Source organism: Polyodon spathula, chromosome 59, assembly GCF_017654505.1.
Source record: "Polyodon spathula isolate WHYD16114869_AA chromosome 59, ASM1765450v1, whole genome shotgun sequence".
NCBI lineage: Eukaryota > Metazoa > Chordata > Actinopteri > Acipenseriformes > Polyodontidae > Polyodon > Polyodon spathula.
Window position 1 is genome coordinate 966,845 of NC_054592.1, and position 25,000 is coordinate 991,844.

Below are 25,000 nucleotides of genomic sequence, written 5' to 3' on the forward strand. Positions count from 1 at the left end.
AGGGGCTTGTCCTCTGCTGTCTCCTCTTGCTGCTGGGAGAGGAGCACTTACACATTGTTTTGTTTTTGCTTCCCTAAACTACCAAAAAAATAAACACACACACAAGTTGGTTATGAAAGTATGATTCAGTGTTTATGGATCAGTTACCCTGGCTACAGCAGAGCTGCTCTGGAATATTGTGTGACAGTGGAACGCTAGTTACATGCTGGTGGTGAGCCTGTAATGCGCTGGAGCTTGATCAGCACAAAGTCGAGGGCATGCCTGTTGATTGAAGGATGGGTAACAAGTGTTCCATTGAGATGGAGCAGCCCAGCAGTAAAGCAGTGAGCTGTGCAATTGTGAGATTAACAGGACAGCTGCAGTAATCTGGCAGTGTAAACAAGCCGGAGAGCCAACCCAACAGCCGTGTGAACTACTGTAAGGATGCCCTGTAGAGTGCAGGGCGAGACAATCCCTCAGCATTCTTATTCCTGCTCTCAGGCATTACTGGAGCACTGTATTTGTTGTCGTGTCGATTTCGTCTTTAGGTCGGAGTTATCCATTGCTCAGTCCCGGGTGCTGTGTGTGTGCCCCTCCCCCCTCTCCAGGGTGATGTCAGTGTTCAGATGATAACTCATTTTCTTATGAAATATTCCATTGTGGTCAGTGTGACACTGAGCTGAGCTCCTGTGTGCCAGCCCTCGCTCAATGGAGGATTTCTCAACAGACCCTCGTCACCGAGCCTCTTGTTTTATGCTCACCTGTGCCTGATTTTTATGATTTCTCACTGATCTGTCTGCTTTATTTAACTCTGCTTGGTGAACCGCCTCGTTTCCAGTGAGTCCTGGTTCCATAGTAAGTTTCCAGCTTGGTCAGCGTTGCTAGCCAGGGCGGATCTCCTGTCATTCGCTCAAGGTTAGTTTGCACAGTGAGTTCCACTGACTGAGCCTCCTCCTCACTGCTCGGCGCAGGTCAGGTTGTGGTTATTGTTTTGCCTGCAGCCATTGCCATGTGGAGTGTTCTGTGTCTGACATTCACTGGGGTTTGCTTATGCTCTTGTATGTCAAGATGCAGGCACAGATAAGAGGATGGAGCAGGATCTAGATGCATGCCTGTACCTGTGTGTGTAAAAGCAGGACAGACCTGGGGCTGTGCTTGTATAAAGGTGTGGAGGCACATCGGTGACTCAGTCAGATGAGCAATGAGGGAATGTTGCAAGTAGGAAGTGCTGTGCTGTGTTTTTCATGAGCAAACCGTCAAAGCTTTATCTTTAAGGGACAGAAGTTGATGAATAATCAAACACATCCTTATTGAAGGGAGTGTTTAGCGTATTATGATGCAGTGGATACTTTGTTTCACATCAGGTCCTGGGACACTTGCTCATGTGCTAAAGTGCTATAGGTTTATTTGAGGTATCGTACACAGTTAAATATAAGAGCTGAGTCCTCCTATCTAAAGTGAATTACCGATGTCAGCACACTAGCAGTAGAACAAACAGAAATTTAGCACAAAAAAAACCCCACAAAACATTTTGGTGTCCCAGGTTACCGCAGAAGCGAGAGATGAGGTTTCTTCAGTTGTGTTCAGATTCGAAGCTCGAGTGTTGCGTGTAAATGCGTCCCTGCTCAGCAGCACTTGGGTTGGGCCTGTAGATCAGACAGGCTCATAATAGCACAGGACATCGCAGGGTTTTCAAGCCCCAAACCGGACAGATGTTTGTTTGCGCCCAGCAGCTGCTAACCTTTTCTTTTTTCAAAGCGCTAGTTTGACTACACCCAAGGGAGTGTTCCTTTGACAGCAACGCCAGCTTGGGTTGCCCTCAGCTGGCTTGAATGATTTCATTGTGAACCCGCCCTACTGACCAGGCTAAGAATGCACTGGACCTCTGACTCTCGGGACAGATCCACTCAGAGCCACATGAGCTTTTAGTTGATGCGCCCCTGGGAGATGTTGCTGGTTTATGTAGAAGTACTGCTATCTTTGCTTCCATGATCTGTGCATGTAGGTACTGGTTCCTCTGAACTCCTGTCTGGTGTAGCAGCCATTGCTGTGCAGTTACACATTCTGACCCCTGTCAGCAAGGTTAGAAGCGGTCACTTTCAATTCAATTGAAAAACCATGTGAACATCTCTCATCTGTTAGTGCCAGCTCTCTGTCAAGACCATTTTACTCAGTGTGGGAGAGGCAGGGCACTGCATTTCTGTTGTGGGTGGAATTTGGTTGCATTGAAACACACAAGCACTAAAAACCACCAAACCAGTTGGACCCATTTAAACTGTTTTCTAATGTTCTTTTTGCTTTCTTTGTGTTTTCAGTCCAGCTACCCTGCATGGGAGGATTTTGTGTCGAAAGGAGCCAAGCTGCAGTCTCAGTTAAGGTAAAGTACCCTCTCGGTTTGTTTCTTTGGGACTTGTCTATGGCTCCTAATACAAAGTGACACGTGAATCACACCCTCAGTATAAGGCTTGTGATCCATCGTGGTGATGCAGTGTTTGATGGTGTTAAAGCATATCCACTTTGTTTCGCTCCAGCAGCTGTCCTTATTTGTACTGGAGGGCAAAGGTACAAGAGAGGTAATTGGTTGCTCAGCAGACAACTTGACTTGCTAAGCATCAAAGTAAATATTTAGCTGGAGTGAATTTAGCACACTCACCTGTAGCACACCGAAGTTGGAAAGTGTTTTTTTATTTATTTTTTTTTAGCTATTTTGGGAAACTGCTGAGCCCGATCCCAGCTTCCTCAGGACAAACGCCAAACAATATCCTCCCGGGAGCGATCTTACTTCCCATTGCCAGAATGAGTTAGATTGTAGCGGATTATAACAAGTGTATTTCTAATTGTCTAGCCTGGTATTGTTATGTTCTCACAGATGTACTGCATCTTATTACGATGTAAATAAGCCTCCCCTGGAACTGTTCACGGATAAACACAGTTTACACCTCAGCCCTTTGGTAGGAAACAGGTTCACTACACGTGTGAGTGTGTGTGTATGTGTGCGTGTGCGCTATGAGCCCTGAAGGCAGGTTCTACATTAATGAAGAGGTGATCTCACTGCCTAGATTAACGATGCACAGCCTCTGACTTCCAGCCAGGGAGCGTAGCTATTGCTGAATGGAGGGAGCAGCACTGAAACACCTGAAACGTGTTTATCTACAAGACTTCATCTAATAAAAGGGAATGGTGATCTTGTAAATTCAGCCTCAGATTTACCTGCGGTTGTAAATGTGTGAAGCTGTGTGTCTTTGAACAGCTCCAGCGCTGGCTTGCTTTATGAGCAGGATGTTGCCTGGATGCCTGCAGGCAGGCCGACTGTAGATTTGATTCTAAAAGATATCGGAGAAGAATCAGGAAAGCTGTGAGGTGTTCGTTTTAAGCTGTCGCTTCTTCATTCTCTGTTGCGTCAGTATTTTTTTCAACGTGATTGTTTTGATATTTGTGTTTCTGTACCCTGGGTCCTAAATCAGCTGGGGGATAAAACTGAACTGTTCCCAAAGAGTTGTGCCAGTGTGGAAAACTCTGCAGTACATCTGGTATGTATGTGTGCCCAAATGAAAGCTCCCCCCTACAACGCAGATGCAGGAGTTGTGTTCCCCCCACTAGCTGTATAATCAGGGCATCGGGCGACGCTGTAGGAGAGACCTTGAATTGGGAAGGTTTGAGAGTGAGCTCTGGTGCTGAAGGTTTTTTCCCCTCATTGGTAACTTACTGTAAAGTTAGGTTTTGTTTATTTTTTTCAGTTGATTTATGATCCAAGGTATAAAAAGAGATCGATAGATCTATCTGTCAAACCGATCGGAACTGTTAAAGAAAATTGGCGTGTTACGTACATGTAGAAGTAATGAGAACTTTTTGATGAAAATTTCAGCTGCTCCTTTCACAGATGTGATTTTACACGAATGAAGGCCAAAGCTGTACTGTTTGTGTGCTTTACTGTGAATCGTGTGGTTTATCTGTAGCTGTTAGTCGATGTGTGTGTTTCAAAGCATGCTGACCTCTGCTGTGTGTTTTTTTTTTTTTTTTTTTTTTTCTCTGTCACAGGACGACGATTGTAGTCACCGGTTCCTTCCTTGATGCCTTTCAGAAAGTAGCCGACCTAGCCACTGGCACGAGAGGTGAGTGTGGCTGTCCAGTTTGGTCCTTGATGGCATCCTGTGAGAATTCCTGGTCAGTGTTCTAACTGCAGGGCGCACAGCGTACCATATTCAAACTGTTCAAAATGGGTTCAAAGTATTCATTTTTTATCATCGTATTTTTCAAAGTAGAGATCGTATTTTGCCAGTCAGTCATATTTGTGATGGCAGAGAGAGACAGACACACACGTGCGCACACAGACCACACACACACAGAGAGCCGTATTGCAGCCTCAGGTCTTTGATTTGCAGACCTGCCTCTTTATTTAATTTTTTTTTTTTATTATTATGGTAAAAAGTGCAGCTGAGACACAGTCCCATGTGTTTCTTGTTTGCGGCACTACAAGTCAATAAATGAGTGTGACAGAGTTTGTACTGCCAAAGCCTCTTGAGCTCAGAAACCCAAACAAGAACCTGATTTGAGTGGAGCGGGAGTCGGGGAGCCACGCCCCGACCCGCTCACTGCAGGGAGGCTACAGGACTGTCCCGACTGCTATTCATGGGCATCCAAGGCGAGAGAGAGAGAGGACATAGCGCCTAACGTATAGAACATTGCGCTCGCAATAGATTCATCTTGCAGGGGTATGGGAGGGAGGTGAATATGTGCTGCTGTTCAGGAGGGGTGCCTACAGCCTCTGCCCAACTTGCAGACCACTGTCTTCATGCTGTCAAAGTGCATCCCCCTGCTTATTTACTTTAATGTTGCAATCTGCTGTTGGCTGTTTTTTTAAACTATTTTACTAACAAGGCAGTGGCAGGACGAGCAGCAAGGCTCTGTTTCACAATGAGACTTTCTGTTGTGTGTCGGCTTCATTGTGTGCACACGCTGTGGTACAGCATTGTCTGTGACGTGTTTGTTTGTGTGAGAAACGCCCTAGAAACGAGACTGGATAATCAAGATGACTTTGTAAAGGTGGTGTCTTGGTTTCACTGTGACTGGACTGAATAGTAAAGTCACATTTATCTATTCTAATTATTCAGCTGTGTGTTATTCCTACAGTACTTACTCCTAGCAAGAAATTAAAAGGGTGTATCGATGAAACGCGATAGCAGCAAATTGTAACTGTCACAAAAGCATTGAAAGACAAGCTGTTTTACTAAGCTGGGGGTTTGGAAACAGGACAAAGCCTTGCTAATGTACATCGTGTGCTAGTTAGACTCTGTTAGAAACAGATAGATTATACTCTAGTATTTTCTGGTTTCATTGGTGTCCCTACAGCTTGTAATGGGGATATGATGGCGATCACTTTCCCTAATGGAATTGGTTAAGTTGGGTGTCTCATTTCCAATGAGTCCTTTTCATCTGCTTATTGAAGCAACTGGTGTTGACAAGTACAGTAATATCTCCCCGAGTGACCAGGGCTCACACTTCCAGAATGCAGCCTGTCATGATAGCCTTTCCCATTCACTGTGCACTGAGTGAGGGGCTAGGCGGTCTCAACCCAGCTTCACTGCTGTCCAGATACACAGGGCTGTGCCTTGTGACTGCCTCTGTAACAGCCATGAGCAAGAGCGACCAGATCCCTCCCTCCCTCCCTCCTCCTCGTTCTCTCTCTATCTCTCCCTCTTGCTTCAGTTCTATTTCAGTGTATCTGGAACTCATTTTGCTTCACGGCTCACCATCTCAAATGCACTTTTTTTTTTTTTTTTTCAGCAAACAGACACAAGTTAATTTTAGAATCTATTTAAAGCAGCTTCCTATCAACAGTTTTTTGTCTTTTACACTGCAGCTGTCTGCCTGTGAGTGGGCTGATGCAGCACCCCTGTGTAGTTTTTTTTTTTTTTTTTTTTTTTTTTTTACACAGGAAGATTGTTGCCTTTTTGTAAGCTGATGTGGAAAGTTGAGGCTCATACAGGCCCTCCCTGTTAAATGATCTGAGCTCAGCGACACAATGATACCAAGTTGCTGATTGTTTCTCCCCTGTACCTCCCTGTAGTCCTGAAGGATCAAGGCCTCTGTGTTCTCAATGGGAATGTTTGACCCATCATGAAACAGTCCGTTGCTTCTGTGTGTTTCACAGGAGTCATTAACATTGGTGTTGAACTGGCTTTGTATACGCACGAAAGCTGGAGTTGTCTGGTTAAACAGTAAAGATGAAATTAGCATGCTCTGTACAAAGAGAGACACATGCCTTCAGGACTTCCTTGTGCTACTTTCAGAGCTGCTTGCATGAAAAATACAAAGATTCTCCTCTCCTGCCCTCCCAGGTTCACCCTCTGCATGTCTATGCAAGTCAGACATAGGGAAACCTGAGCGAGATGCAGAATTGAATATTGTCTTGTTTTTTGAGTGCAGCTAGAGGTTGCAGTTTGCTGTAGCATGAGGTGGAGTGTGTGCATGAAAGCTCTGCACCGTGAGTCCCAGACTGAGGGAAACGTGTCGTTTTGATGAGGGGCTTGCATTTCAATTGATGCACAGCGTCTCGCTTTCAAACCCAGCCTGTAACTCCACTTGTACAGCAGAATTGAAACGTATAGTGACAGCAGGGCTTGAAGTGCAATTATAATAAATGAATTGATGGAGAAGCCCGTTGTTTCATTTTGAATTGAATGAGTAAGTGAATGGGACACAGTAAAGGAAGCTGAACCGTGCCCCAGTTTCCTGGTGGAAGTGCAGTGAAGGAGCCTGCAGCACGTGGCAGCAGTTGCATCCTGGTTTCCTCATTGGAAAGCTTTGGAAGACCCTCCACGTGTTTAAATGGTTCCTCTCCGCTGGGGTCCCACGCCGCTGCATGCTAGTGTACAGACGGGAAGTGTTTAACACTGCAGGAGCTCCACACAGCAACACTCAGCGGAATGAGAGATTCTAAAACAGCAGGTTCAGCGACAAGTGCTTCAACTGGAAATCAGCTTTCTCCGAAACGTCTGTCGTATTGAGTTTCTTGGTGTTTCTAAACTGAGTGTTTTAATAGCTACAGGTGGTCTCTTTGATTTGATCGAAATGGCTGGATTGGAATACCACCTTTGTTTAAATAACTGCAATGGGATCCTCGCTGGCATGTTTGCAGACAGAGATGTGCTGTTTAATTAGATGTTTCGTTTAAATACATTCGCTCACAAAGGCGGCCAGGTCTCTCTGTTTTGGAAAGGACTGGTATTAGCCTTGTCAGGGATGGGGATAATCAATTGGGTGCTAATTGATTGTTGATCTGCGTTGTATTGATGTGTTTTGCTTTCTGCAGCAGCAGCCTGTCACGGATCACTAATGGAAAGCCAGTGTTTATTTCAAAATAAATATTGATATTTGAATGAAAGAATCCTGTAATCCAATGAGCCTTGCATTTCAACAGTTTCTCTGGTCTGTTAACAGGTTTGATCTGTGTAGCAGTATTGGGGTTGCAGGACTCTGTCTTTACAGAGAGACGCAGTGAAGGAATATTGAATGCACTTTTAGGTGGAGGTGCTGGCCTGATTATATCCATCTCCTTCTAGAAGGATCTCTTTCCCAGACGTGAGGCTGCTGGACACGTCTCCTTTCTGTTTTCGTGAGCGTTCAGAAATGGCAGAGAACCGAGGAATATCTTGCGTGCCGTGAGATTTTTCCAGAAGGTGCCTGCCAAGTTCCTGAGCTTGCATTTCCACGCATTCGCTCCAGGGAAAGAATTTGCACCTTATATAATTTTTTTTTTTTTTTTTTTTTTTTTTTTTTTTCCCCCTGAGAAATGACAACCTTTCAGATTAAGACGCCCTGAATGAATGGTTATTGATGCCTTCCCACCTGCACTTGAATCTTAAATCCCTTTCTGTGGAATGTGCAGATGGCTTGCTTTGCTGAAATGGTATTAAAAATATCCTTGCTGCGGGTGCCGAGTCATTTTTGCAATTTCCGTTATTTTCTTTTTTTCATTAGCAAACTGTGCTGCTAATAAAGAAACAGTGAATTGCCTAAAGCGAATGGAACCTGCTCAGAGATTCTTTCACTTTGGTCCGTGTCCTGTAGTGCTGGCACTAAGCTGAGCCAAGAGCTTTCCTGTCCTCTTCTCATTCTGCCTTCTCTTCCCTGCAGATAGCTGTGCTTGCTAGAGCTTTTCTCTCCTCCTCATTCTGCCTTCTTTTCCCTGCAGATAGCTATGCTTGCTTGCTCTCTCTATCTCACTGTAATGCAGGGGTGTCAGAAGGAACTGATGAAGCTGAATCCATCCCTCCAGTCTGATTTCACAAGGGCACACTCGGATCCAATCGCGCGTCTGCGTGTGAACGAGCGCTCTGATGTTGCACACGCTTATTTACTGTCTGGCTCCCACGACTCGGGAGGAAAGCACAGGGAATTATGAGATTCTTAAAGGCATGCAAACCAGGGGGGTTTAAAAATCCACTATTCTCATTGGTTTTATTAACATTAGTACTGGTCCTGCTTTGATTGTGCTGAGAGCTTTTGGGGTTCTTTACTGGCTCTGCAGGGTATTTCAGGATATGTAAATATTTCTGATTGTAGCCTAACACTGGTACTGCTCTATCACCTGCTCAGGTTGCTGCTTGCCAACGCAACACAAGCAGCCTCTGTTCCAGTGCATCTCCGACAGGGTAACCTTAGAATGCAATAAACCACTTGGTGCACAGCCAGGAGCTTTGAGAATTTCATAATAATAATTAGAAAAGCTAATTGAAAGCTCTTTTACACTTTGGTATTTGTGTCATTATGTACGTTTTATTATCCCACGTAACAGTTTAGGCAGCTTGGACGTGTAAGCGTTGTAGGATGAGAAAATGAATGAGCTCCAGACGAGTTCATTTATACATCCCAGGGGAGCTTATTTATTCATTCAGCTTATTCCTGGTTCTACCCCTATGGGGGGACAGACCAGGGGATTAGATTTATGGATAGTTTCTAATTTGACCATCTTTAGATTTGGGACCCTTTCATAACTCGCATCATCCAGAAGTCTTGAGAGTCAGGTCTCCTTTGAGTTCTAGTTATACCAGTAGCTTCATCCGCTCTCTCTCTCTCTCTCTCTCTCTCTGATCAAGGATTCAGCAGCAGCACACCACATTGATTTTTCCACAGTCTATATTCATCCACTTTGTTGTAAGATGGCAGCGAGTGGCTGCTTTCATGCTATATGAATTCATGTTGGGTGTCTCTTCTTATACAGACTGTGAAGCACTTGCTCTGCACACTGTGCCGTATGGCCTCCCTACAATCAAACCCGCTGCACACAACACAGGAAGGTCTCACTCCCAAATTCTATTAAACAATTGCCTGATTAGCTCTAATCTTGGACCGCCTAGTGCAACTTGAGGTCAGGTAGCCTAAGAGTAGAGCACCCAGGGTCTGTGAAACCAGCCATATGGGTTTCTTTATGTTGAACAACTTTAGTTTATTAATATTTCATGTCCAGAGTCCAAGTGCGGTTTTAATCTCCCTTTTGGTGCTGTACAGTGTGTCCTGTTGAACTAGATAAGAAATGCAGTTTTGAAGCTTTTAATAGCTAAATTAAGTAACTTTTTTTTTTTTTTTAAGTGTCTAGCTGAGATGCCATCAGCATTGCTGGGGAATTACAGTGCAGGGAGAGTACAGTTTGGAAGACAAAAATGTAATGGTTTCCAAAATGGTTTTCGTTTTCTGTAATTGCTGCTCGTTATTAAAGCATTCTGTGGAGGATTGTATCTCACTGGTGCTGAATAGTCATTATAAAAAACAAAGCCTCAGAAAACAATGTGTGCTCCTTTGAGCTCGTGCCCCCACCTGCAGACACTGATTATTATTGAACATTTTAAATTGTGTGTTTTTGTCAAATTTTTTAATGTGCTTTTCCATTCATAATCTAGCATCGTGCCACGCCCGCTTTACACAAAGGGGTTCTTCTTACCTTCAGCGCTCTCTACCTTAAAGATTCCTGAACTCAGGACCAGGCGCCCAATCAGAGCATGCTCACACCTGGCAGAACACTCGCAAGATCACACATGCTATAATGCTGTGGTTGCAGAGTGTGTGTTTATGTGCACAAATGTCATTCAGTAGTTTATTAAATTTTTTTTGTATTGAAAATCTTGTGTGACACCTGTCGGGAGAGGGAGAACCAGAGCAGCTGCCACCCCCCCCCAGCTGCGCTTGTCATTCCCAGTTGGATATCTGGCTGACTCCGACAGTGAGCACAGCTGTCTCGTATCGTGATGCTGATGATTCCTAGAGATCTGGAAGCTCCTTGCGCTCCCCTGCTTCGTAATCTGAGAGGTGGAGTATCTGGAGTTCAGAGATGAGCTGTGAAAGGGAGCCTGGTCATCTGGGTTTGAATGCCAGCACTGGTGCGCCATCTGTGGTGTTGAACGTTTAGTGGAAAATGCTTTTTCCACTAACCCCCCGCCCTTTCTCCAAATCGAAGGAAGAAACAACGTCATTCTTGTGGTTAGCCTGCACAGACGGGCACACTGTGTGCACAGCAGACCTGTGGAAGTGACATCATTGTGAAGAGTCTTTGGACAGCTGGCAAACAGTGAGGCCGTCTGCCGTGGGGAGCCACGGCATGGCCACATGACACTCGTCTGCCGTGGGGCTTGTTTACAAGGGTCATCGGCCAGGTCATTCAGTAAATCTAGCTGTGGGTCTGTGGAACTGTCTCTGGTGGTTTTTACATCATTTCATCCTCTCGAATAGGAATCCAAGTATTTATTTTCTTGACATGTTTTTATCTTAGTGGTTCCGTATTTTAAATAACGAACACGGCTAAGTTTGATTGCACCAATCCCAAACTTTCTTAAGCAGTAATTTGACTCTTAGCGTTGCTGCTGTTGTAGTTTTCATGCAGATGGAGGCAAAGCCGATGACTCTGTCTGAGCTTGATGTTGAACATGATCTCAGGAAGAGGAGAAGCTTACAGACAGTGCCTTTCATCCGATCTTACCAGCTTTATAATCCAGCAGTTACCTAAAGAAGAGATGTGTTTAGCTTTCTTTGTAAAGCTGTGCTGTAATTGTAAGGATGAGCCTCCTGTCTCCACAAGAACAGCAGGCTCCTGCATGATTCAGAGCTGAGTGGAGGTGCTCTGGGCTGCATGAAGTCATCTTCGGAAGATCTCGCCTGCTTTATTAATACAAGATGCCATTGAAAAGGGAGACTGAGCAGCCTGAGGGTTTTCCTGGATATATAAGGTTCTTTCAGGTTGCCCTGCCACATTGCCTGTTTGCACAGCACCCCCACCCCCGCTCTTGCACACTCAATCTGATCTCATTGGAGCTGTCTGACATTCTTCAGTGAAACACTACCCCTTGTTAAAGGTGTGTTTCTCTGTTGGTGCTTGCAGGTTTGTTCTTCCTGTTTTGTATGCTGGAGCAGTGCTGTCTGCATTTGCTGATGTTCTTGCAGAGTGCCTGCAAGATGATCATGTTACATGTGCACTCTGCTCATCTCGTGTTCCCCCATCCCCCCCCCCCATGTGATGGTCAAATGCTGACACTTCACGAGAGAGGCTGGCCTGTAGTTCAGTGTGTGGTTACGTTTTGGGTTTGTTGGTGCTGGTTTTGCCTGAGGTCAGGACTGAGGTGTCTCTGCAGTTGGGATATTGCAGCTGCTGAGTGGATAAAAAAGGCCTGTCAGTCTGTCAAACAGGATGGGAAGAGGCAGAGGAGCACGTCAAAGGTTGAAACGGCAGCTAAGTTTTGTTTTTGCCTGAAGGTTGAGGGCATGATCGTTTCTGCACAAGTTGGTGCTGCAGTGTTCCATGCTGTCAGCTGTCCTCATTTCTTTAGTGCGCTCCTCAAATTGTTTGAAAGTCTGAATGCTGGAGGAGTGCTTCAACACCCCGGCCAGAGAATCCCAGGTGGACGTGCTCTGCAGTGGAAAGGGGAGGCTCCAGCCTCTCTGTAATTGGATTCCGAGGCAGTGAAGCGGTCAGAGGATCGCTGGCAGGGTGGATTGTGTATTCCTGTATTGCCAGACACACAATTGTAAATGCAGGCCCTCCCCCTCTTTTTTTTTTTTTTTTTTTTGTTAAGGGGAAGGCTTCTTTTGACTTTCAGGAACTCCACTCAAAAACATATAAATACAAACTTTTTAAAAGTTTGAATATACCAGGCTTTGAGACTCGGCATTCCTAACGGTCTCAAGTGGATTTTCTTTGCAATAAAAACTTTTTTTTTTTTTTTTGTGTGAAGTGAGTTAGTCACCCTGAAGGCTCTCCCTATGTGCCCAGACTGTGTGAGTCAGCTCCCTTTCTCTCTCTCTCTCTGCGCACCCTGGTACTCCCAACAGCTTCAGCCCGAGGGAGATGGTAAAGATGAGTTCATGTCTTGCACAATAGGATGTGGGAAAGCTCGGGGTGATGATACTGTGTTGGAAATCCGCGAGGCTGCAGCTGGTTCACCAAACTGTGTGTGTGTGTCAGCCCTTAAAGATGTGACTCATTGGAATATCATGCTGAATTACAACGCCAGGGTCATGAGTTGTTAGATAATTGACCACCGCGACAGGTAGGAGCCCTCAGCTGAATGCCAGTGAAAGATCAGGCCATTTCTCCTCGGGTAATGACCGCTGAGCAGAATATTACAGATCTTCAGTGGGGTAATGGCCTGTCTGTTTGGAAACTTGATAGGCTGATGTTTAGAATTGTAATAGGGGTTAAGTGTTTGGTGTGAATAAATAGTCCTATTGTGTTTTCAGGCTTGCCCTGTCCGAATGTGACAAGGTAATCTGTTTGAGTTGAGCACTAGAGTGCCAGAGTCAAGTGTATTGTGTATTGTAATGCAGTGCCGATTCTGAATGGATGGATTCTTGACAAGTTTTTGCTCTGCGGCTCTCAGATGAGTAATGAACTGGGTTAGACAGAGCTTTTGCATTCTTTCTGTTGACATTGTTATTTTCTGTGCAGTTGGTTGCCATGGAAACCTGGTGGCTCTTCTCTACCCTGCAGCTTGTGGGTGCTTCCTGTTAAGAAAATAAGTAGATAAGTAAATGATCATATTGTAGCCAAGGTTACAAACTGGAGTATGTGGTTGCTTTAAATCAGAGAGACTGGCATTGCTGTTCCCTCACAACAAGCAAACGCACACACACACACAGAGGCCTGGGTATTGCCTACTTCGAGAATTCGGGGATTTCAAAGCCTTGGTTCAAGGGTGTAAGTGTTACTGGGAATCGTTTATCTGTAAAGACACTATCTGGCAGTGTGTTCACCTTGAGCCAGTTTCGAACAGGAGTTTGAATTGCATCAGAAACAATCCTGGAGCATGTGTGTTCTGAACAGGTCTCCATAAATCCATTCAAAGTATTTATTAGCAACAAAAACCACACATTCACACTATTAATTGGCATGACATGGCTGATAAGTGAATGGACTGTGAAAACATAATTTATTTGTTACGTGCTGTCTAAACCTTAGAACTTTTCAGTGTACTTGAAACTCTTGTCCCAGTTTCTGCAATGCATGTGGTGTCATCAATAGCCCAGCCCTACCTGAAGCAGCTCAGTGGTGTGTTTCTCCCTGAAGGTTTTCTGTTTGCCAGCACACTGTAGCTCCTCCAGTGCCCTTTGGCGTGTTCTCCAGCAGCAATCTGCTGACCTGTTTTTTGGTGTTTTTTCTGGTTGGCTGTCATATTGAAGTGAATATTTCGAGATTTTTCTTAGTAAATTATCTCTAAGAAAGAACAGTTTTAAATGCCAAACTCATAACATTGATTTTTGAATGTTATTTCGTGCCAGGGTCTCCTCGAAAATGAGAAAATTAGGTACAGTATAAACATAATTTTGTGTGCTTCATAAAAACCTGTGCAGTCGATGGTTCATCTCATTGCAAAGCCACAGGTTTAGACAGTAATCGGTGAAGGCCAGGACGGTCTGATCTCATGTCTGTCTCCCAGGTGTTTCTGATCTCGCGTCGCTCTGTCCCAGGTGTTAACGAGCAAGTGTTGTCAGCTCATTGATTTAGGGCACAGTGATGCTCATGGATTCCAGGACTGTGCCGCTGAGCAGAGCCTGCAGTCACAGCTAAGCAACAGCAGTGTGAGGCTCTCAGCCCCTCCAGTCTGACACACGATGCCAGTCAATTAAAAACATCCTGCAGCAGGAAGCTGGCTTCGCTGTGGTGTTTGTGTCCCATCGGTGGGGATCTCATTGTCCGGGCAATTAGTGCCTCATTCAGCAGGCCCCCCCCTCGAGCAGGGGTGTATTGTATTGTACAGTAAATACCCAGTAAACAATTGCTTCCAGCCAGGTGGATGATTTGACAGTAAATAGCAGAGGAAGCATTTCACTGAAGCTCTTGTGAGGTCGATCCCGGTTTCTTTATTTGTGGATTGATGCCGAGGACTGTGTGTATATGTTCGAGATGCTTGTAAGTCGGGCTTAATCTTTGTTTGCGAATGTAAATCTTATTAACCAAAAGCATGCCTGAAGGAGATGAAGGACTTCTCATATTGTGTGTGTGTATTGTCTCTTGGGACCGCACTGCTGCTGCTCCTCACGCTTCTGCTCTTCCTCAATACAGGAATAGTTGATTAATTACACAGCAGCGGCTGAGCTGCAGCTTTGCTCACATGCTTGCACTGTGCTGTAAACAGCCATTGCAGTTTTGTTTTCCCGCAGTCTTCTGAAGGCTCATGCGTTTCCGTGACCTGTCTTTTACACTTTGAAAATGGTCACAGGTTTGTTCAGGCTCCCCGGCATGCACCTTTACAGGAGTTAACAGCAGCGATGAACTTGACTGTAGCATGAACAGTTCATATGCAGTGTCAATGAATTCACATTCAATTAAACAGGAAGAACAGTAGTATGATATCAGTCACAAATGTTTGAATTCTTTCTTAGTATCAGAAGCTGTTATGCATACTGTAAGTAACAAGGACAGCACAAGCAATTTTCACGCTGTGTTATTATGCTTACGTTTGTCGTTGTGAATGTTATTTTATAACAAGTTTCAGTGCAGTGATTAATGGCAATACAGTGGTAGTGCATGGAATGGAAGAGTCCTGAAGCCTTGCCCTCAGCCTTGTGTGACCCTCAGACAAGACAAACCTGACCCCTGCATGGGGACACACCCAGCCCAGCCGTGAAACCGGTCTGGTCTCCACTGGGGCTGTTTGTGTGTTTGTATTCCATGTGTTTATCACATTCTTTAGCCTTGTCCTCCTCCTCGTACTTCTGACAGTTGACGGTTTTACCCAAGAGCGGAGAGTACATATCTGAACGGACGCACGCACGCTTTGAACAGCCAGTAGCTAGACTGCTTGCATCTGTGCATGTCAGACTACAGTATGAGAGTCTGAATAGAGAGCCGGCTGAAACCGGAGCCAGGATTGTTAGGGGAACTTGAGACGAGGGATGCCGGCCCCAGTCAGGATCACGAGAGGTACAAGCTTCCTAACTGCAGGGAGAGCAATAGACCTCCAGAGCCTGAAGTGCATTTCGTTTTCCCAGTTAGACCTGGAGTGGAGGGGCTCTCCAGCACAGGGATTGCACACCCTGCTGCCCAGGTGTAGTATATACTAATGCCAACCCTCCCCTGGTTACTAGACCCTAACAGAGTGTTTCAGTGTTCAGCTTTGTGCATTGTAGGTCTGCTTGTGTGGACTCCTGTGCGTGCTGTAGGTGTTTAAACAAACTCTGCATGAGGGAGAAAGTAAACCAAGTGGGTTCTTCCCCTGCAAACACACTCTGCCATTGTACACAGAATAACCGTGGGCAGAAAAGAATGCCTTTTCTATCTACAGTGCTGCCCTGTCTCTTCAGAGAGGTGAGCCACTAAACACAGCTTCCAGTGCTGGTTAAAGGATTCTGTGCATTCATTTCCCACAGATCTGATTAAATCAATCCGTAACTATTCTACACTCTATAGTAGAAATAGGAAGAGGAACTATAATTCAATGACAAATGTTTCCACTGCTTTTTCCACCTGGATCTTGACCAAACGTTCATTGTGTATTGCTAGCAGCTCTCACTCCAGCTGCAGAGGGGGTTCTGTTTCTCTCTAGAACAGCATAGTACCTATACTGTGAAGTAGCTGCTTGTCCCGTGAATGGTTGTTCTGTCTGGCTGCAGCACCAGGTAACAATGCACCCATTTTGATTTGCGTGCCAGTTCTGTGCAGCTTAGCCAAACGTTGCAATCCCCAGCCAGCCAGCCAGCCAGGCGTGTCACCCAGGTTTCTGGCTGGGGGAGAAGCTGCAGTCAGGGCTCTCTGTGCTGGATCTGCCCTGCTGTATCAGTAGCTGTGTGCCCTGCCTCTATAGATAGTGCTAGTGCAATTACCTGGGTGTGAAATTGAGTGCAGTTCTGCTCTTGGTGTAAGGGGCGCTGTGGCAAAGGGGAGGATTTATAAAACTGTTTACACCCCAACAAGTGTAACTTTTTTTAATAAAAAAAAAAAACACCATTTTAAGTTAGTAAATAAACAACCAAACTGACCGATCCACTGCAGTGGGAAAAACGGCTTATTTGTGACTTAGTCCAGTCTGTGCAGTGAGAGGCTCCTCGGTTGTGTGGTGTGATGCCTGGAACAGACTGCTAGACTGACACTATAAATAGTGAAGCCAGTATGAAAGGAAGTTTATCCCCAAACAAAACGTTTCCCGGATATGAGCCTTGAGTGCAACCCTTGCTAAATGTTCAACATGCCTTCTGTGTGCACGAACACTTCTGTAGCTTTAAAAACCAGTGGCACTCGAAGGACTGTGTGTTTTCGCTGGTCAGTTATTTAACCTCAAGGCTGTGTTCCAGTTGCTTGTCTGGCTGTGTTGTGTCGTGATTGGCCTGACTTGAATGTTCATCCACTTTCACAGTACATTGCTGAGAGGTTAGGCTCTGTCTGCCGGTAGTTGCATCGCTACAGTGCGTTGTGCCTGCATTCAGCTAAGCCCCGACACACTGCGTACAATATGTTTGAGATTCTCTCTGATCCTGCACGTGACTGGGCGCACCATGGAGAGAGTTCTGTTCTGTTAAGTTGAAAGCACCTTGACGGTTGTGCAATAGAGAACCTGGAACAGAGCAGTGCACTGCCGGTGCGTTCTGTTCTGTTTAGACCTTGTTTTGTTAAAGGAAAATGGGAAGCAACACATGCTAGAATATTACCTAAGAATACCTTGCTGTATGAGCTAGCTGTGGCTGCAGTTGATTTTATTTTGACTCTGTTGCTTGCATTCTTGTGCAGCGGACACATTGACCTCCGAGGCTGAAAGCCAGTTTCATTGTGCCGTTTGCATGGAGCTTCGATAATCTCAGTCCATCTGCAGTACCGGGCACTTAAGTTTGCACCCGGTCTTGGGTGACCCTCCCCCCTGCTTTCTGTGACCCTGATCTTCAGGTGGATGGCATTCAGCCTGCTTTATCTTGATCTATGTGTCACATGTCAAGCCTAATTGAGGACTGATGAAAGTTTGAAGGAACATGTCTATATGCGAGAGAACAGCAGCCCATAGTTAAAGGTCTGGTACATGGAGTGATGCCCTTTCCCCTTCATAACCGCACAAACAGAAACCGGAATATCAGAGAGCTATTTTTGTAGTGCTGGCGTGAGTTGTAATTGTGGGTAGGCATGTGGTTGCCTGTGATGCTAGCAGGAATATAGTGCTCTGGCTTTCACTGACGCCATAAAGGAGAGTATGGGCTAGTGTTTCCCAAGGCTGGAATTGTGCAGTGGAACCTTTCAGGGGTTTTAATTAATTGGGGGGGGGGGGGGGGGAGAACACCATGAAAGTATTGTTAGAACAATGTCTCCAAGCAGCTTGCAGAGGAAGCGAACATCGGCCAGCATTATCCTGCACATGGCTGCTTTTCCTATCAACAGTCTGCATGCAGTCAGAGTCCCCAAGTCTTCAGACAAACTGTGCCTAGACACTGGAAGACTGAATTCGCTGGTGGCTCTGTAGCTCAATTTGGATTAATGACATGAAACAAAGAAGTCCTTCTGTGCGGGGCGGCGGGAGGGAGAGAGAGGCTGTCTTGTTCTCCCTGCCACGCTTAGGGAGGGGTGCCCATGCAGCCAGTCACTCTCCGCCCCCTTGCTAACCTTCCACTGGGAACACCCAGTGTGGGCAGAGTTTACATCTGCCAGTAAGGTGTGTCCCTGTGTCAAATCACATGCAGAGCAATGTGTTGAATCAGACTGAGGCTTTAGGAATGTGGCAAAAGTACTTGTAGGGCCCTACACCCAGACCATTGCACAACAGATGTGACTTCTGGTAAACCCTGTCCTTTCCGAAATCCTGACAGTTCCAATATGATATCCGCTCCTCTCCCAAAGATCAGATGGCTGACTCTACAATTCAGTGCTTCTGCTGTGCTGCATGAACAGTAACCTGCGCACCGCAGTCATTCCTGCTGAGAGTATTAAGACAAGCACCTGCGTTTCTTCATCAAAAAAAATAAATAAATCAGACTTGAGATCAACGGGGGAGTTAAAAAAAAAAAAAAAAACTTTTGATAAAGGTTTCATTTTTTTATTCAGCTCTGACCTTTTCATTCCTGAGGCCTCATCTTGTGAACGTATTCCATAGGCAATCACACTGGAACCTCACGGGACTCCTAGGTGCCAGTCTGAACTATATATATATATATATATATATATATATATATATATATATATATATATATATATATATATATATATATTCTACACATTTTTCATTTTTTCTGTCCCGTTCTCTTGTATACTTAATAAAGGCGTTTCACTTTGAGTTCTATAAACTTAATTTTGCATTCTTCTGCTCAACAAAGAATTCAGGACTGAAAGAGTGACTCACGAAACCACGGGTGTCTCTTGGTTGCGAATCATCCTTTTGTTTCATCCCACGGTCAGAGTCCTCCCCAGGTGGAGGATCCTTGCTCGTATTGATAAGACACACCTGTTGAGGTCATTTCCTCCATCTCTGAGCTGTGATATATCGCACAGCGGAGAAGGGAGTCGATCATTCGACATGCTGATGGAGCGGTAGCTTCATTATTCTTCACATCCCTATGCTTGTGCACCTAAAAGAACTGATGTGTTTGTCTAACTCAGGGTGTGTCCTTTCTAAAAGCAGCCCCAGTATACAGTGCAGTGTCTCTGTTTGTGTGTGTGTAGCAGTCATTCTTGAAGCAGAGGGAGGAACACCTGATGTTTTGTTCCTCAGGAGAAGCAAGAGGCTGGTTGCCATAGAGACCACAGTAATAGTACAGTAAACATCACCAGGGGGATGTCTGCACATCCAGGACTCGAGTAAAGAAGACATGGCGGGGTTTCACGGTTTTCACCGCTGGGATTCAGAAAACAACCGCAGGCCTGTGTTTCTGTTTCAAAGCTCCTGCCCCAGAGAGACGAGGAGCAGTAGTTACTGTCGCACTTCCTGTGTGGCAGCTGCTGTAACTCTTGTCGTCTCCACTGCTGATTAGAAGTGTTGAGTTAGAATATGCAAACAGGGTTAAAACCACACCTGGGTTTCTCTACCCCACAGAACAGCTGAGCTTATTGCTTGCTGATTAAAACGTGGTTAAAACCTTTCTTCATTTTGACCTTTCGATCCGAGTGACACGTAGAGAGATCAATAGAGTGCTTGCTTGCTCCCCAGCAGAAATGCATCCATTCTATGATATTACTGCTCAGAAAATGGTTTGTTTTAGGTGGCAGCTCTTTGAAGAGCACTCCCAGTTTCGTCCTGATTCAATTGGCTCACAAATGTAGTTTTCCTTCCTGTTGACGTGAAGAGGGTTTGACAAAGGTGGAAAAGTTAGGAGAAGTTTGTGAAAGAAGGTGGCTGTGCAAGTCGACGGTGCAGCCCAGTGGCGGAGGCTCATTAAAGCTTGGTTGTATTGTAAAAACAAAACCAGAATCTGAACGTGCAGATGGCATGCTCGCTGACGGAGGATTTCGGTTTCTTTATTTCCTCTTGGATTTTTACCAGGACAGTGGCCTGCATCCCAGTGTTGTATAAACAACTGTACCGAGCTTTAGTGATGGGATTGTTCCCCAGTTCAAATCGCCAGCTGGGTTATGTATTTACTGCCCTGTGAAGCTGAAGCATTGCTTTTCCTGTGTGGGGAGAAGCCTTTTGTTTTTAAAAAAAAAAAAAAAAAAAAACTACTCTGGAAATCTGCTTGGTGCTTGAAGAGTGAATGCATCCTGATCCTTATTGGTATTTGTTCCTGGAGGGCAGATTTTCTGGAAGTGCTGGAATATATCCAAATCCCTGGGGTTTTGTGTCCTCTTAGCTGGTTTGGTGCATCAGTGAAATATTTAACCCTTTCATTCCTTTTCTAGTGCATTCTCTGCGTATTCGGTACGTGCTACATATTATATTATCTGGAACGACTCCACTAAAATGAATTGCAGCTCCAATTAAAAAACAATTCTCGTTTTAATTTGCAACACTAAACTGCTGCTTGGCTCTCCAATCACCTAAACGTTGTATAAAGCGATCCAGCTGTGCTGCTGGATTAGGACACTGCCTCATATAAAACACTTTCTATTAGTGAATTGGGAAACTGATGGAGACCTGCTTCAGTCAGGATGTGACTTGTGACCCCAAAACCCAAGACGCAAAGAAATGTCTGTGTTTGGAGTTCGAAAGGGAGGGAGGGAGGCTGTTGCTTGCTTATCTAACCCTTCAGCACAACTGCTCAACAATCCATAGAATTTCTACTTTTTACTCTTGCAGCTCCTCCTAAGGCGCTTTTTTTTTCTTTCTTTTTTTTTTTAAGCCCTTGGTATAAATCCATTCCCCTGTTAAGCCCAGGTTCAAACCGATCCCCTCACTGACAGGTCTGTATTAGCTGGGCTCAGGAGCCACTTGTGTCTGGCGTGTGTTAGCCAAGCTGCAGCCTACTCCCTGAGGGTCTGGTGGGTGTGTTTCAGCTGCATTTGTTCCCTGTTCTGGGTTAACGACACTGAGGACGCTGGCTTTAGTGCCGGCATGCCCTGTACTTTGGAACCGGGGCTTCCTGTTCTGCTGCGCAGATTAAATCAATCTTTTGGAAGCCGTTGGTATCGGAGTGCGTTGCGGGAGATCCATGCAGGAGCATCCCGTGGGTATTCCCTTCCTGTTTTCAGTAATCATGCAGACCTTGTGCGAGCAACACGCTCCTTACATAGGGCATTGCCCATCCGGGAGACTTGGGTCATTTACATTAGCCCATCTCACTGAAGCAATTCAGTCAGCTGCTGTATCTACTGGCAGGTGATGCAGATGTAACGAGGTCTGTCCTTGACTAACGAGAGCTTAGTGTTTTGTAGCCTAGGAAACCTTGGAGAGGAATGGTTGATGCTTTAAGGAAGGGCTTGAAGGCTGGATGCATATTCTACTCCTGCACTGTAACTGCGTGCTGGAGCAGAGTGTACAATTGCTGCTGTTCTAATTGCTGCATGTGTCTTTAGATGCAGTGTATCTGAAGCGCAGTGCATTCCAGTGCAGTGCCCTGTGCCTGCTTGAATGAATCTCCTATACTGTTAGCGTGGATCTCTAATATGTTTAAACTGTAGCACAATGCAAGGAGACTCTAATCACATAGCTGGCAGCGCTGTGTAGTGCTTGCAAGTTTCTTCTGGGGCATGTACAGTACTGATCAAGGTGCTAATTATTCATTGTTGTTGTTCCATTGCTGCTGGGATCTCTATAGCAACGTCGCCACCACACACTGTTTAACCATTTCAAGGTCCTCTGTGCTGGAGCTGTCCCATCCCGACATGGTGTTTGCAGCATACCTGTGAGGCTCTGTGAACACAGACACAGTGTACAGTACAACTGAACTTTGTTCACAGAGCTGAAAACGAAACAAAAGCTAATTCATTACGGCTCAGGTTTATTTCTTTTGAAAGCCCTTTTCTTTCTAATCCTGTCTCGGTGAGTATAAACGCTCCCCCTGTCAGCCCAGGCGTTCTCGCCGTTTTCTCAGTGTTTTATGACTAGGTGGCAGCCTTTTATTGGGTTCCCAGGGCGAGGCTCTGTCACAGGGCTGGGTGCTCTGCTCCCTTCTCTGGATTGAACTGCACAGATTAGTCTCTTACTGATGGAGTGTCTAGCAAATAAAACCATAAATTCAAGCGCAGAACTAGTTGTTTCTAGTCCAGGTGTGCTCAAATACTGTAGGGGTGGGGTTTAACTGACAGCCTTCTGGGGTTTTAAGAAGGTGTCCTGCCATGACTTTGAAAAAAAAAAAAACATCTAGACATTACAAAATGGGTATGTAGATGGGAAACTCAACACTGGTACAGTTGTGCACTGCGGGACTAAACGGGGTACACTAACTTGTATTAAAATCTGGAATGGGTGATTGTTACAGTGTGCAATAGAGCCAGATAAGGATGCAGATTTATCCAGTGTGCATTACTGTATGTTTGATGACCAGGCGTGCGCACACACTGTTCTGCACAATAACCTCTGCAACGAAGACCATCCTTCTAATGCGCCAACGTTTACTGTAAGAGTTGCTACACTTGCATGAAAATGGCTCATTTCTTTTTTAAATTCAGTTCACTCCTCTGCTTTGATTTGTTAAGCAGCGCACAGTGCTGTTTGACGAAAGAAAAAGCGGCTTTTTTTAAAGATGAAAACGATTCGCAGTCCTTTTTTATAAGAAAGCCTTTCTATAATGGTAATTTAGTTAAGCATCAGTTGTAACATCAATATAGACAGCGATTACCCCAATCTCTGCTGCTGCTGCACCTTCCTCACAATCACCAGACACTGATGCAGTCTTCTCTCTCAGGTGCAACTAAAGAAATTGGCTCTGCCCTGACCAGGATGTGTATGAGGCATCGCAGCATCGAGTCCAAGCTCAAACTCTTCACAAGGTAAGAGCTTTACCCCCGCTTCGTGGGTCCCTACATATAGGAAGAGAGTGTGGGAAGGGCTTAACCCTGCTCTGTGGGTTGCTACATATAGGAACAGAGTGTATATAGTACCTGCATCATTTACTAACCAATTGCTTGGTGGATAACGTGCTAGTGCAGGAGAGTATCCTGTGGAATACAGGTTGTGATTTGCAGCAGATGTGGCTGAATTCTGCACGTGTGTTAACAGTGCTCAGTATTGCAGGAGTCGCAGTGTACAGAATACCTCCACATGCAACACGTGATTCAATTCCAGTGAACAAGGCAGCTTAACTGAAACCGCAGAGTCAGGGGCCCAGGTCCTGACTCCTTCCTTTTCCGTGCCCTATATGTATATCTTCAGAATACTGTTGTCTGGCTTGCGTTCTGCCCCCCACCCATCCCCCTCCCCCTCCAGTGTGTGTCTGCTTCTCCAAACCTGCATGTCATGAGTAAGTGGAATTCTATTTGCTGTGAGCTGTAAAAGTGTGTGTGTGTGTGTGTGTGTGTGTGTGTGTGTGTGTGGATCAGCGCAGCAACTCGCTCCCTGTTTAAACTGGAGGCCCAGCTGCTCAGTGTTAGAGGTCAGGCCGTTCCCTGACAGGGCAGGCATGGCATCTTAAACACGGCAATGGCAGCAACACAGGCAGGTCACAGTGCGAACTGGAAATTTGAGTCCTACTCTGAAACTTGAAAGATACTTCAAAACCCTGGCCAGTTTATGCATCATAGTTATTAATATTGAAAAGAAAGTAATTTACTTACTTGCAAGAATGCAATGCATCCCCCCCCCCCCCCCTACCACCTCTTCAGTGAGATGAGAAACTAGGATTAATCCATGTTTCTTCTAGTCCTGTCTGCTTGCTGGTGCAGGGGTCTCCAGTAGGGGTTTGGTGCAGGACTGAGGAGGCACACTGTCATGAGGCCAGTTGCATGGTGGAGGTACAGCACCAAGCCATTCTTCATTCTTAATTCCTGTGCTTTTGTTGCAGTGCCCTGACGGACAGTTTAATAAACCCCCTGGAGTTGAAAATCGAAGAGTGGAAGAAGGTGGCCAGCCAGTTAGACAAGGACCATGCAAAAGGTGAGCCAACGTTCCCAAGGTCTGTGTCCGGGGTGGTGAGGTGGGACTTTATTTTTTTTTGTCAAGCAATTGTGCAAATTAGCTATCATTTCGTAGAAATACAATATTGCGACCACAATATAATTGTGTTTTTAAAAATCTAATGTTCCTTTAAAGAAGTGTGTACTGGGTTCATTTTCAGAAAAGAAAAGCAACGAAATAAGGATTAAGGAAAGCTGATGTTTCAGAAAGCCGGCATTTCGCTCACATCTCCTCCTCGTTCATTTCCTTTTCAGAGTACAAGAAAGCCCGGGCGAACATCAAGAAGAAATCCTCGGATACAATCAAGCTGCAGAAGAGAGTAAAGAAAGGTAGTCTGGTGTGCAGAGTTTCTCCAGGATCAGTGGCTCTGATCTTCTGCTTGGGGTTCTGGAGCTGAACTTGAGCTCCGTTTGTCTTGCTGATTTGGGCTGCTTCGTCTGTACCCCCTTGCCTCTGGAGTGTATTCAAAGTCCTGTGTTTCCTATTTAATAATACACACACTTAAACACTCACACTTTCACAGACTCTCTCACACTCACTCACTCTCACACTCGTGCACACACACACACACTATCTACTTTGCTGCTAAAAGTTTGTATACTAAGATGCTAGCATGCTTTTTTTCTATCGCAGAAGTGGATCTGCTCTGAAATTCTGAATTTTAAAGTGGGAAATTTCACTCGTAATGGACTAGCAATGAGCCTCGTTAGGCAGCGAGTCACTGATAGTACCAAAAAATCGGGATATTAGTTCATAACATCGCTTCAACCCTCTCTTTCCAGTACAATAACTGCCTACCGACCTGGCTGCCCTGCAAAGTTCTATTTAGCATTAAAATGATCCCTGTGACTCCTGACGTTAGACTCTGCATTGCAAGACCACGCATTCGCCATTCATGGGTTTATTTTTTTTTCTTCTGTTAATTGGCTCCCAGATCTGGATGGAGCTGAAGAGGAGGGGGCATTGTTCTGCTGAGTGGGGTTGGGTTCCCGGGGCAGTTCAATTGATCTTTAATGGAGTCTGGAGAGCACCAGATCTGTTTGTTATGGATGAGTGGATCCTGCTGGCCAAGGACT

General features: G+C 45.3%; 1 protein-coding gene across 1 annotated transcript; it reads left to right on the top strand.

Moving 5' to 3' along the window:
* Positions 1-2,249: 2,249 nt before the first annotated feature.
* Positions 2,250-24,336, top strand: LOC121307795 (protein MTSS 1-like). Its single transcript, XM_041240075.1, has 5 exons — positions 2,250-2,356; positions 4,018-4,091; positions 22,717-22,801; positions 23,812-23,903; positions 24,179-24,336. Exons 1-5 carry the CDS (start codon positions 2,265-2,267, stop codon positions 24,319-24,321), a joined length of 486 nt encoding a protein of 161 aa, XP_041096009.1. The 5' UTR covers positions 2,250-2,264; the 3' UTR covers positions 24,322-24,336.
* Positions 24,337-25,000: the final 664 nt, after the last annotated feature.